This window comes from Mytilus galloprovincialis, chromosome 3, assembly GCF_965363235.1.
Source record: "Mytilus galloprovincialis chromosome 3, xbMytGall1.hap1.1, whole genome shotgun sequence".
Taxonomy (NCBI): Eukaryota; Metazoa; Mollusca; class Bivalvia; order Mytilida; family Mytilidae; genus Mytilus; species Mytilus galloprovincialis.
Window position 1 is genome coordinate 75622993 of NC_134840.1, and position 15388 is coordinate 75638380.

At 32.8% G+C, this 15388-nt stretch overlaps 1 protein-coding gene across 1 annotated transcript in view; it reads left to right on the top strand.

Moving 5' to 3' along the window:
• Nucleotides 1-1416, top strand: part of LOC143066801 (uncharacterized) — a 240978-nt gene extending 239562 nt beyond the window's left edge. The window contains exon 2 of the mRNA XM_076239610.1: nucleotides 530-1416. Within this exon, the coding sequence (XP_076095725.1) occupies nucleotides 547-1416 (870 nt within the window). The 5' untranslated portion in view covers nucleotides 530-546. The remainder of the gene's footprint in view (nucleotides 1-529) is intronic.
• The last annotated feature ends 13972 nt before the right edge of the window (nucleotides 1417-15388 follow it).

The following is a 15388-nucleotide window of genomic DNA, read 5'->3' on the forward strand; positions in this document are numbered from 1 at the left end:
ACATTTATGTACTTAACACAAGCGCATCTGAATCTATGAGTCTCTAGTACATATGGTGCTTTGATGAGCAATGCCCATATGGCATATATATAGTTTTGTTGTGCTTGAGGACATATTTGTATGCATGATGGGTGCATATAACATTTAGATGAATTCTATGAGGCTCTAGTACATATGGTGCGTTGAGGAGCATGCCCATATGGCATATAGATAGATTTGTTGTGTTTGAGTACTCATTGTATCTATTTTTGAGTACAAATAGCATTTAGATGAATTAGTGACGCATTAGTAAAAATGGTGCTTTGATGGGCAGTGCTTAGGGTACTTGTGTCAATTCTGTTGTGGTTAATAAAATATAATATTAAGAATCGGTGCACACGGCACTTAAATGAATTTAAGGGTATAGAGTATATATGGTATAAAAGAGAAGTGCAGATGGTATAAATATGTTCAAAATGTTCTTATGGCACTTATTTTGATATGGTAGTTCTATATCATGCATTCAATATATCTTGTGTTCTTTTTCCAGCAACCGTTTTATCAGAAATGCCATCCAAAGAACCAAAAAGAAGTAATCGTAAACGGAAAAGCACACAGAGGCTTGGAGAAGTTATTGAAAACCTAGGCAGTTCAGATTTGGGACTGGGTGTATCTATAGACAATTCTGTACCAAGCTCTTCAAATCCAAATATTAATTCCGGCCAGTTGTCAGCTGATAATCCACCTGTACAGTCCAATCCAATTGATCCAAATACGTATAAGGATGACCAAATTTTGAGAATATTGACGGTCGCAACTCCAATTATCACCCAAACAGTAGTTACAATACTCAAAAGCACTGGTGTTATTCAATGCAGGAATGTAAACTCACCAGATCCAACTTTGATACCAAGACACCAAAGTGTTATTTCCATTTGTCCACCAAGGCAAGATACCACTACATGTAATACAACAGAGATGACGACACCATCCCAGTCCCACTCAACAAATATTATTGATAAACAATCATCTGAGAGCAGTCATTCGTCCTGCTCAAATGTGATTAGCAGAAGCGGTCAAAAGTGTTTCATGCCAACTGAAGGATCTCCGAGTCAACAGGTGGTGAACCATCTTCTACAGGGCACTCCAAACACAGGTACATGTTCAAACGAGTTAGGAGGCCAGGGTTTATCACGCCCACTGGCTTTGGGTGTGGACCAAAAACTGAAAGCTGATATTTGGTCTAACAAATACATTAATCTGGAGGATTTCTTGAAATCCAAATCCAGAGTTGTTAAGTATGTTCCAATAGAGAAAGATGATTGTTTAACATTTGTTAAAAATAGTAGTAGTAAGGCAAAAATTGAGTCAATGGCACAGTGGCATGAAGCTTTTCGCATTTATGGGGCAATTTATTTTGAAAAAATACCCTACTGAATCCCCGAAGCTGATGAAATATGCGGCTATCATTGCAATCTTGGCAGAAAAAGCTAGAATTGAGGCTGCATTTTTTTATGATCAAGCATATAGGCAGTGGAGGGAAGTAGACCCTTTGCACTTACAATGGGATGGTGTAAATGGGGAATTATTCAATGAGGCGTTAGCTATGGGGCTTATTGGGAAAACTAATGCCATGAAACAGCCCTTTCTTACACAAAGCCTCACGTCTCCTTAAACAGAAAAGGTTTTGTTATGCTTTCAACAATGAATCAGGCTGCACGGCAAGAACTTGTAGATACAAGGTTTGCGGTGGAGACCACAACAGGAGGGATTGCCAACAATCCAAACACGAGAACGCCGATTCTAACTCCACCAATAGAAGGGGGCCCTGATACCAGTCCTTATCATCTGAATCTGTTTTATGTGTTGTGATGTTGTATCATGGGGGTATTGACCTCTGATACGACACAAGGCTGTTCTTTTCATGAAATACGTTGAAGGGTTCCTTGTTCTTGCCACTGTGCCATAAACGGGTAATCATGTTTAGATCTAGAAGTGTATTTTCATTACATGTATAAGAGTGTATAAGAGTGTAATAACTTTGTTGACAGTATAGTTGATACTCATTTTTAATTGTATCTATGTTGGTAACTGTGATTACGAAATATAATGGGGACATGGGCCTCTTTATTTTCAATCCTTTTTACAGAATTACGGTAATATTTTGTATAGTGTATATGATTATTGTTTTGTTTATGTTTTTGTTGTTTTTGTTTTTGTTTTTGTTTTTGTATTTTCCTTTTTGTTTTTGTTTTTTATTATTTTTTGGATTTGTTTTATTTTGTTCTTTGTATTATTTAATTAAGTTGAGATATTTATCAGAAATACAATCGTTTGCTACCATTATTTTCAAGGATAATTTTAATAAATTTCCTGTTACAAAACTTTGAATTATCGAAAAACTAAGGATTTTCTTATCCCAGGCATAGATTACCTTAGCCGTATTTGGCACAACTTTTTGGAATTTTGGATCCTCAATGCTCTTCAACTTTGTACTTGTTTGGTTTTATGAATATTTTGATATGAGCGTCACTGATGAGTCTTATGTAGACGAAACGCGCGTCTGGCGTACTAAATTATAATCCTGGTACCTTTGATAACTATTTACACCACTGGGTCGATGCCACTGCTGGTGGACGCTTCGTCCCCGAGGGTATCACCAGCCCAGTAGTCAACACTTCGGTGTTGACATGAATATCAATAATGTGGTCATTTTAATAAATTTCCTGTTACAAAACTTTGAATTATCGAAAAACTAAGGATTTTCTTATCCCAGGCATAGATTACCTTAGCCGTATTTGGCACAACTTTTTGGAATTTTGGATCCTCAATGCTCTTCAACTTTGTACTTGTTTGGCTTTATGAATATTTTGATATGAGCGTCACTGATGAGTCTTATGTAGACGAAACGCGCGTCTGGCGTACTAAATTATAATCCTGGTACCTTTGATAACTATTAACACATAATAAACTGAAGTATTTAGGTTTGCAATCATGGTCATGCAATTTTATGCCATATTTTCCAATTTCTCAGAGAAATTATAAAACTAACAGTAAGGAAACATCCCCTTCTGTCATTGCAGCTGACGATGGGGTGAACTCTGGTCGACCTGTTGTCATAAAATTTAAGGAATCTCGTAAAGATGTTGATTAAATTTACGCACTGTAATAAACTATGCGGGTAATGATGTTATCTTTCAAGAAGTTAAACTAAGCAGTCAAAAATGTTTATCACAGATAAAAAAAAGATTTTTAACTGGATCAAAATAAAAAAAAAAAAAAATAGAATAAAATAAAATAAAATAATAATAAAAAAAAAGATAGATATACGAATAATAATAAAAATAAATAAGATAAAATAAAATTAGAATTTTCAATGTAAATATATGTATAAATTTGGCTTTGGTTGCCATGGGGACAGGGGCCTCCGGCAGCCATTATCATTTTTTTAGAATCTGTTAATACATTATAATCATGGGATAGTTATCTTTTAGTTTTAGAATGAATACTCTTAGACAGAAGTAGCTTTATTCAGATTTGTGATTTCTTTTTTGATATTTTTGTTTTTCCTATTTTTGGTAGGACTCTGTTTTTTTGTTTTTGTTTTTTTTTTAGAATTTTTTATCACTGGCTTGGATGGAGGATATTGTTACAAGGAAGGCTTTGGGTAACAATATTGTGGCGAATGTAACCCCATCTTTGATGGGATGGGTCAATAAGGTTTTGTCATTATAACCATATATGTTGTTTATAAATATGATTTATTGATTTCATTATACGTGTTTTTCATTGTGTTGCTTCTTCGTCATTTTAATAATAAATGACAGTTTTCAATTCTTAAATATTTGTTTGTTTGTCATTCTTTCGTCCCATCAAACAGAGCAAGCCTGTGTTTACAAAAATGCTAATTTTTATTAAAAATTATTTTTTGGCAAACTAGGCGGTACTATGGAAAGCGGCATAACTCTTTGTTCTTATTTGGTAGAAACGCAAATACCAAGTTATTCCTTCCCCTGATAATGTTATATGATCTCAGAAGGCGCTTCAGTTGCAGTTAGAAGTGGCAGGAAAATTTTGGAACTAAAAATTATACCCACCATCCCTCCCTGGATAGCTAATTCGGATTTTTTTCATTATGTTTGAACCAATTTAAATTGAAATATTTTAATTTTGTTTAATAATGGGTATTGTGTATTCATGTTTTATTTGGTTAAACAATATGTCAGTGTTTATATTCGAATGTAACACCATCTCTGATGGGCAAATGTAACCCCATCTTTGATGGGATGGGTCAATAAGGTTTTGTCATTATAACCATATATGTTGTTTATAAATATGATTTATTGATTTCATTATACATGTTTTTCATTGTGTTGCTTCTTCGTCATTTTAATAATAAATGACAGTTTTCAATTCTTAAATATTTGTTTGTTTGTCATTCTTTCATCCCATCAAACAGAGCAAGCCTGTGTTGACAAAAATGAAAATCGTGTCCATGATCGATGTACTCTTATAAAAATCATTTTCCGAAAGATTTCATGAACTTTGATTTATATAAAGATATTGATTGTAGAACCATCCACCAGGAACAACATATAAAATAGAGTAATGGAACACTTATTTTGAAACTAAATCTAAAAATACACCTGTAAATCATTAGTGTTACTGTCAATGGTGAAACCACTTTTTGGTAGAAACCTTTGTTATGTACTACTTTTGGATATATTATATAGATTAGATGTCTTTAAAAACCCTACTTCTGGTAAAATCCAACATGGCGGACATTGTACTAAAATAAGCTTATTTTTTAGGGAGGGAGATTGAAATGTGTTTTAACGTATTGTTACTATCATTAAATTGTACAGGAACCTTTCTTTGATGCTTCTTACGGATACAATGTATAAGACATTTGTCTTAAAAACCCTCACTTCTGGTTATATTCAAAATGGCGGACATAGAAATATCAATTTTTTTTATATTCAACTTCTTTTTAAAATGTGAAGAAAGTGGTTTTTTTGTGGTGGTCATTAAATTTTTGGCTTTAAGTTATCCTCTAAACCACTAATCATATTCTGTAGTTGATATTTAAGTACAAAGTTAACTATTCCGGTAAACAAAAAACAATATGGCGTAAATGTAAAAAATACCACTATTTGGAAAAAAAAAACATGTTAATTCCCAGTCACCACCACATGCACACGACGCAGGGCACGGGAGACTTGATTTTCCACATTAACAACAACCGCGGCAACCTTTCTTACATCCACAATGTGCAAGCTTCAGACAAAATGATGAGTCCTCAGAAAGAGTGTTTTAAAAGTGATCCTTTTTGTCCCTTCGTCATCCATTAGCGCCTGGACTGGGTAGCATAAGAGCAAATTTCAAGCTTGTCTGCTAAACACGTGTCTTAGTGTATTGTACGTTTTGCATACTAGAAAAGGTTTTGCATGCTGGAAAAGACTAGACTAAGTTGCGGAAATAGCCTCAATTAGCCTTCCCTTTTGCGTAAATAGGTATTTCTTGCTTTGTTAACCATTCTAACCCCATCTGATAAGTTTGTGCGATCTTACAGTAAACACCGGTGATTTAGGCAGATCAATTATCATTCTTTACGTTAAACTCACATGTTCAAATGCAATCAATGTCTCTTAGGCAGTCTTTTTCCTCTTTTCAATCAAACAGAGAACCGTATCACAACCGGTAAATACATGGATCACAATATGTGTGTGTGATCACTCATCGCTAGTGAATTTGAAAGGTCATTGATAGATATTTATCCAAACCATTTCCCCCTCCTAAACACAATCCATAGTTCGTCTACCCCTATGTCACGGAATAGCGAAACAGTAATGACAGCATCATAAGTAATGACTGTTCGAATAATGACTTGTTTAAGTTCGTGTTTCACTGCATCAGACACATGCACCATGATTCTAGTGTCAGCCTTTTAATGTGAAGTTGGTGCTTAACTTGAAATACATCACGTGGTGGATAAGATAGAATATCCTGAACATGTGTTGCTACAACTACCATATGCATCCAAGACTTCATCCCCTCTTGTAACAGTTTCACGTTTTTTTCAAGGTAATGGCATAATACCCTATCAGCATACTCGTTATGAAACACCTTGAAACTGTAACAACAGTGGATGTAGTCTCGGATGCGTACATAGACAATACCGGTAGTTTGACGGCTGCTACAAGAAACAAGAGCTACATTTAAGGGAAAGGGAATACATAGACGAATCCAGGGTAAAAACTAATTTCTTAAAATTGGCAAAGTTTTCTGAGAGATGACGACATTAAGAAAGAACTTTAAAGTTTTTATTCACAGGAGCTTGCTCAATAGATTTTGAGGAAAAGGTAGTTGTAACAATAAATGCTCAATATGTTCTGTGTTATCCACCACATGCTGGTGTTTCAAGTTTAGCCCTATGTTAACATGAATAGGCTTAAACTAGAATCAAGATACATGTGTCTGATGCAGTGATATACATACTTAACTGAGTCATAACTCGAACAGTCGATATTATTGTTGCTGTCATTGCTGTTCCGTTATTCCGTGACATAGGGGCAGACGAACTTTGGCTTGCATTTGGAAGTGGGAAAGCTTTAGATATATATGCACGTTTACTTGAAAGGGAACTTCGTTGTTGACATGTATGGCGTTTGAAGATGTGACTTTATGATTTAGAATGATGATTGATCAGCCAACATCACCAGATATGGATTTGATAATGTCATTGATAAAACAATTCGTGGTTTTGTAGTAAGATCGAACAAACTTATCAGATGGGATTTACGAAGAAAGAAAACATATTTTTTGGAAGAGGAAAGACTTATTGATGCTATTTGAACAACTCGGTCTAGTGTTTTTCAACATGTATAACGTTCAGTATATCATGGCGGGTGTGGATGAGCAACAAGCTTGGAATTGTTTCCTATGCTAACTAGTCCAGACGCTTATGAAGCTATTTGAACGACTCGGTCTAGTTTTTTTCAGCATGTAAAACGTGCAATATACCATGGCGGGTGTGGATGAGTAACAAGCTTGGAATTGGTTCCTATGCTTACTAGTCCAGACGCTTATGAATGGCGAAGGGGAAAATATGATCCATTGGAACCCTTTTGGACAACTCTTTGTGAGGCCTCTTCACCTTATCAGGATCTTGTACATTAATTATATAAGAAACAATACCACGGTCTTTGTAAATGAGGAAAATCAGCTCTCCGATTGTGAATAAACATGTATTTGCGGTCATAAATCAGTAATTTTAAAGATGTTTTAGTACTTAAGTGATTTTATTTTATTTAAATCAATCTATCCAAAACTCTACATCAAAGATATGGACTGAGGACTCATCTTTATAATTTACGCCATATTGGTTTTATTTACCGGAAGTGTTTTTAAACTTTGTATTTAAACATTAACTATAGAATAGAATAATTGGTTTAGAGGAAAGCCAAAAGTTTAATGACCAGCACAAAAAAAAAACACATTTTCTTTACATTTTGAAAAAAAGTTGAATATCAAAATAAAATAATGATATTTCTATGTCCGCCATTTTGAATATAACCGGAAGTAAGGGTTGTCTTATATATTGTATCCATTAGAAGCATCAAAGAAATGTTCCTGCGCAATTTAATGATAATAGCAATACTTCAAAACACATTTCAATCACCCTCCCTAAAAAATAAGCTTATTTTAGTACAATGTCCGACATGTTGGATTTTACCGGAAGTAGGGTTTTTAAAGAAATCTAATCTATATAATATATCCAAAAGTAGTACATAACAAAGGTTTGTATCAATTATTATTATAGCAGCATGACAAAAACACTTTTTCACAGACTAGCCTCTGATATTGGGCTGTTTTAAGTATGATGTCCGCCATTTTTGATTTTACCGGAAGTGAGACATTTTTTTCAAATGCCTCCCTAACTGAAATAAAAGAGTAATAGTTGAGGAAGGTCTATGCCAAATTTCATGCTTGTAGCAGGATGTGCACAATTTTTCACAAAGCTGCCGTACTATTAATACAAGACCATTTTTAATAAATATATTGCTTGGTTAATATTTGCTTAACTTGGAATCCGGTAAAAAGACTATTTCTGATTTGGTCCATGGTTGTCAATTGTAAGATTTGCTTTTTTGCCGAAAGTAACAAATTTAAAGAATTATTCATGACTTGGAATTGAAACTACTTCAGCAGGTATATTTACTAACAAAAATGTTTATAATCTGAGTAATTAAATTAATTTAATGAATGCTTATTTATACAAACAGACGAAATTCCTACACCTGTTTGTGTCCGACAGTGCATGGATGAATATTCACCAGGTATGTACTTTTTTCTTATAAAATGCAGTTTTAAGCTCCGCCCGATCAGTTGAAATAACATTAGTTATAGTTATAGAATAACTATTCCAGGAATTCAAATATTAAAAAAAAATGACAAAAATGACAAAACAAAATATCAGTTTCCGAATGTGCATTTAATTTTTACATTTTGATGTTTGATATTGACAAATCTGTATTATTTTTTTATGTGTAAGAGGAAACGAGCTAATTAGATGAGTGCATTAAAACAGGATTAAGTTAAGATATCGGAAACTATCTTCACTATTAAGTTAGAAACCAAATAACGAAAACGGAAAAATATTGAACATGAGATGACGCATGAAAAACAACATAAAATCATTACTGTCCTTATAATTAGTGATTTTTTTTTTTGCTCACCTGGCTTAAAAGAGCCAAGTGAACTTTTCTCATCACTTGGCGTCCGTCGTTGTCATCCGTTAACTTTTACAAAAATCTTCGCCTCTGAAACTACTGGGCCAAAAAATACCAAACTTGACCTAAATCATCCTTAGCTTAAATCTCTAAAGCTAAAGCATTTAGAGCAAATCTGACTCAGTAAAATATTTATCAGGTCAAGATCTATCTGCCTTGAAATTTTCAGACGCATCAAACAACCCATTGTTGGGTTGCTGCCCCTGAATTGGTAATTTTAAGGAAATTTTCTAGTTTTTGGTTATTATCTTGAATATAATAATAGATAGTGGTAAACTGTAAGCAGCAAAAATGTTCAACAACGTAAGGTCTACAAACAAGTCAGGAGTTATTGCCCTTTAAAGTCATTTTTTCACAAGTTTTCTTAAATTTGTATTATCTTTTACAAAAATCTTCTCCACTCAATCTACTGGGCCAAATAGAATTAAACTTAGCCACAATTTTCAATAGAGTATCTTGATTTCGAAATGTATCCGATGACCCAGCCATCCAACCAACATGGCCGCCATTGCTAAAAATAGAACATAAGGGTTTACTAGAGAAGTCGATGGGAAAATTATAAAAAAGAATTTCAAATGTTCACAACTTGAAAACTGATTTAAATAATGATAAGGGGTCTTCAGTAAATATTGTAAGACTACAATGGGATGATCTGCTTTCAATTTAACTGCTAGGCCAAATTAAACCAAACTTGGTCTCAATCATTTATGGGGTATCTAATATTATTTATTATGATTTTAACCTTATTTTACATGATTTCCAAATCCACAGTAGATACAGATGAGCGACACAGGCTCTTGGGAGCATCTAGTTTAAATCATTATCTGACGGGTGATCAAGTTATTTTTTCCACTTTTTGCTGTTTATTTTTATCATTAAATATATGTTTCAAAAATGCATTTACATTGCCATACTGCATGCAATTAAAACACATGCATATATTATAATTTAACATACACTACTCTTAATGATCTTATTGACCAAATGGTTATGGATATACACATAAAACCTGGGTTATTTAGCACACATACTAACGAATTTTATATCCAAAATGCTTGCTGAATGTTTTAGCTAAATTCTGTCACCAGAGTACCATTATTTTACGGAAACGGACAGAAAACTTTAACTTTAGGGGATACGATACAGGTACAGTGGAGGTAATGACGTTGCTAACGTAAAATGTTATTTTTAGCGGCGTCAAACTGCGACATATCGGGAAAAGTTGCATTTTTCAAGTGATTTTAATCATTATCTTGAAAACGAGTACATGGACCCCTCTTAAAATGACATTTGACTTGATACTGTATGAATATTTATTTTAATTTTTATGAAGAAATCTGCGATGATTTTTTTTTAAATTAGATAATTATACAGTAAAAAATGTCGGTTACTTTCTAAATCTTGAAAATTAAAAAAAAAGAATTATTTCCAAAATATTGTTACACAAATATAAATACAAGAGGAAACTTTTGTAGTGAAGATATTCCAAATCTTTTTACATAAATCCGCATGTGTTTTTCTTTTGAAACAAAAAAGTTAAATATATCTAGATATATCAAAGAAACCGATATTTTGGGGAACTGTCTAAAATTTTGACCTCGTTTATTTCTAAATGAAGGTATATATTTTATTACATATTTGAATTGACCAGATGAAAAATAGCTTGAATGACAATTTTTGTAAAAAAATCACCGTGGGATCGAAAGTGTATTGTATGCCCTTAACGAACCAGAGTAGCCGTGAGACGCTGACTATAAAGTTTTGGGGGTATTTTTTTAATATATACATTGGCAAATTTACAATTAAACAACACAATTGGATTATGTATCTGTTAGTTAAAATGTATAAAGAATTCAATAAAACATTTTGAACTTAATCAACAATACATTAATTCTGTTCAAAATATTTAAGTTTTGCACTAAGTGCCATTTTTACCTGTTGCTTACTTTTACAGGACCCGAAATGCATTAAAAACTGTGACAGTGAGTTCAATATTTTGTTATATATCTGATGAATATAGAACACTTTAACTCCTGCTTGACATATAGAAATAACGTAGGGACAAATAAGTGTATATTATCATTAATTAATACTCTTCAAAGGTAATTGGCTTATAATTTGGTACCACTGACGAGTGTTTCGTCTATATCAAATTCATCAGTGGCGTTCGAATAGTTAGACGGCCAAATCAACGCAACGCATGTTTCGCCTATATGAGATTCATCAGTGGCGTTCGAATAGTTAGACGAAAAATCAATGCAAACACCATTCAAAAGCAAAAAACGTTTTGACAAATATGCTTTTGGCAAAGTGTCCTTGGATTTCAAATAATTCAACATTTTCTGAAAAAGTCAATCTTCAGAGAGATCGTTATAATGATACATCGTGTCAGCTTGTTGAATACTTTTTGGAAGTCGTTATGTTCTAATTATTGCTGCCTCCTTAAAGATGAAGTTTCATTTCTACATAAACTTCCTTTTATACCTCTCAGGGTGAAGCTTTAATTGCATTTTTGTAAATCGTTCAGTGGTCGAGAACCGCAAATATATATATAAAAAAACAATTATTTTTCGTAAATTTGTTATTTCTGCAAAATTTATTTTTTGACTTTACGCAAGGAGGGGGGGGGATTATAAAATTTCATCTTTCTTTTCTGATTCCTTCGTTTTTTTCATCTTTATTAAAGAGGTCTCACTGAAAGAGTGTGTTGGATACTGCAAGGAATATGGTTTTACTGGTGAGTCAACAAAGTTTAAGTTGGTTTAAGTTTTAAGTACACTTATCACAGGCACTTGTTTCTGTCAATGTGGGGTTTACTATCCATACCAGTACAAAAAAAAACACAAGGTAGCTAACGGAAATTTTCAATGTGTTCGCTTCAACCAATATTTTTTTAATTTTCCTTGATTTTTTCACAAATAAAAGTACACCAGTCTGTCGGTAATTGATTTATCTTTACAATGAAACAACTTTCACGTACCTTGAGAATACCCCTCAAACAGAATAACACACTTCAGATGAGAATTATTGACCTTTTTCCAGACCATTGAATTTGTAAGGACTTAACTTCCGGTAAACGTAGGAAGTTAATATAACTGTGCAATCCCATTGGTTTAATTCATCTGGTTACCTGTTTATTTATACTAGTTACCAGTAACCAGAAAAATGTGACCAATGGGATAACACAGTTATATTAACTTCCTAAGTTAACCGGAAGTTAAGTCCTTACAAATTCAATGGTCTGGAAAAAGGTCAATAATTCTCATCTGAAGTGTGTTATTCTGTTTGAGGGGTATTCTCAAGGTACGTGAAAGTTGTTTCATTGTAAAGATAAATCAATTACCGACAGACTGGTGTACTTTTATTTTTGAAAAAATCAAGGGAAATTAAAAAAAAATATTGGTTGAAGCGAACACATTGAAAATTTCCGTTAGCTACCTTGTGTTTTTTTTGTACTGGTATGGATAGTAAACCCCACATTGACAGAAACAAGTGCCTGTGACACTTATGTACCTTTTAATCTTTTAACGACTGTCACAACTTAATATCTCACCGCTTTTGCTTTCTATGTTTAAAAGTTTATGAGATCAATTATACACTCCTTTAAAAATAGCATCCTCCTGATGTGGTTTACAGTTTTGAAAAATCATTCACAGATGACTCTAGGAGTTTGAAAAATATGTAAATTTAGGGGTAAAGGTAAACAAATCTATATAGATTTTAAGTGTTAAGAAGATTGGAAATAAAACTGACAAAAATAAGGTATTTTTATATATATGCAGATGCTAAAATTCATTTCAAGATACAGTTGATATAAGATATTGATTTTTATTTACAAATAAAAATCTATTGTATTAATTGCAGGTAAGAAACTTGGGGAATGCCTTGAATACTGTACATGTAAGTTTTATTGTAACTACTAAAGATGAGAACAAGGATCATTATTCTGCATTTGGGTTCATAGTTTTAAGTATTTCAGAAAGTAAATATACAAAATGCATTAACTTAACTATATAATCTCTTAAAGTATTGTTAAAATTACTAGTTTCGTGTGCACAATTAACATAAATATGCAGACTGTTACAGTTGGTTAACATATAGTCATCTATTAAAGTGCAGTCCCATCATTTGATTGCACACACGCACACATACGCATATGTTTTTGATTCGAGCGTCATTGATGAGTCTTGTGTAGACGAAACAGTATCTATGATGAGTTTAATTATACACACAGACATTACCTACTGAATTTCACAAATTGTTCTTATATTGTGCAGTTATAGACTGTCCATTGCAGGGGGAGATTTTAGCAATCACAAACATGCTTGTCTCGCCACATTCTTCATTTGACTGTCTACATTCAAAAACCTGTAATTCATCGGTTTTCGTTGGTATATTTCTGTCATATTGACTGTTGTGTATTGTTTTGTCCTAGATAAGGCCGTTGGTTTTTTCGTTTGACGTGTTCAACAATTTATCATGGTGGGAACTTTAATAGCTGACTATACGGTATGGGGTTTTATCATTGTGTAAGGCCGCACGTTGACCTATGTTTATTAAATCTGTTTCATTTTGACTCTGCTGGATAGTTGTCTCAATGGCAAACATACCACATCTTCTAATTCTACCTTAATAAGTGTGTTTACAAAAACTTACCACTCCCATTATAATCTATAAAGATTTTGTCAGATACATATAATGTACCTGATGTCAGATTACCAGTTATTAAAATAAAAAGGTTTTTCGGTCTAATATAACTCTTATGGTAGATACTGTGGTAATGCAAAGTTAATTAAACAACTCTGAAGATTGTGACAAAATGATTATTTTCAATGAGTATTTTACTTTTTGTTTAGGTTCGGTATTTCATATAATATAACTCGAATTACTGAGAACTTATCTTGCATTTGCTCAAACTCATCTTTCGTGAGCAGCTTCGAATATTCAATAGTAAAGTGGGATACAATGTCCCCGGGTAATGGTTGGGTTTGTGTTGCTCAGTTTTCAGTTTTCTATGCTGTGTTTTGTAGACAGTTGTTTGACATGTTGTCGTTTTTCTTAATTTGCCATGACATTGTCAGTTCATTTACGACTAATGAGTTTGACTATACCTTTGGTATCTTCTACCTCTCTATTTCAAAATATTGACATTATTTCCTGTGAGTTATAGTATAACTAATCGCCGTATTTGAATATCAAAAATAAGACAACGCGTGACCGAACGACGCATGGATTAAACGAGTGCGCAGCACGAGTTTAATCCATAGCGGCGTTCGGTCACAAGTTGTCTTATTTTTGATATTCAAATACGGCGATTAGTTATTCTTTTTATTACATTGGCAAATGGCTTTTTTTTATGAAATTAATGTAGAAAATGTAAGGAACTATATCTTTTTCCTACGCATTGACAATTTGTTTTGATCCGACGTTATCGACGTTTTGACAACGCCTATTGTTGTATGACGTCAGAGAGTGAAATAACCACGTTTATCATATACTTAGACTAAATAACATATGATTTTTACCGTATGATAATAGCATTAAATTAACGTTTATTCCATATTTTTTCGAATTGGTGCTTAGCGGGCTGATATGAAAAGTTTATCACATGATTCGATTGTTATCACATGCCTTTCCGTAACGTTATCACATGGCATTCCGGTGATACTCGGCAAATTCCGGAAAATACACCTCAATACTACGTTTTCAATGAAAAACTTTACAAAGTAGTGTACAAAACAATTATTTGGATACTGGAAAGTATATTGTGTAAAATAACATAAAAAATAAAAAAAAAAAAAAAAAAAAAAAAAAAAAAATTATTTAATAAATGCATTTTTTAAAAGTTTCAAACATAATTTAGTAAGTTACTTTAAAAAAGGTTGACTTTTCCAAACAATGTTCATTATGTATATGTTGAATTTTTTTTTTTTTTTTTTTTTGTCGATTCGTCCATGTTAAAATGTTGTTTTTTTTTCTCTCTGTTGAGGCATATGTATAGAAAAATTCATATCGAATGTACCAAAATTTGGGTCCGACGTCCGTGAACTTTTCACTCTTTGAATTTCTTTTCTAAAAGGATCAATATATGAATTTGTTATTTTTTTTTACTGTTGAAGCATATGATAAAAAGATCATAACATGTCATTTTTCATATCGCATGTATTATCAGCCCTCGGTCAATATCAGCCCTCGAGCCATGCGGCTCTTGGGCTGATATTGAACCTAGGGCTGACAATACATGCGATATGAAAAATGCCATGTAATAATCTGATATTATTTTACATGTGAAATTATCGGTTTTTATCTAACTGGGAAATCAATGTAATTCATTGCAACCAATGTAATAAAACACATTTATCTAAATCATCATGATTATTATCATCGGAATTATGTAATGAGTAAACCATAATGTATCATATTGAAAACTATTGAAACTGTTGAAAATCCTAAGCTTATTTCATTTGCTCTGTTAACATATATAGACATTGTAAATGAACATCAGATATTTTAAACGTAGTTGTTCTGCAGATTGACAGTGGTATTTTTAAACAACGGATCTGTTATACACCTTCTTCCAACAAGCCGATAGTTTGAAAAAAAATTAAATGAACTTG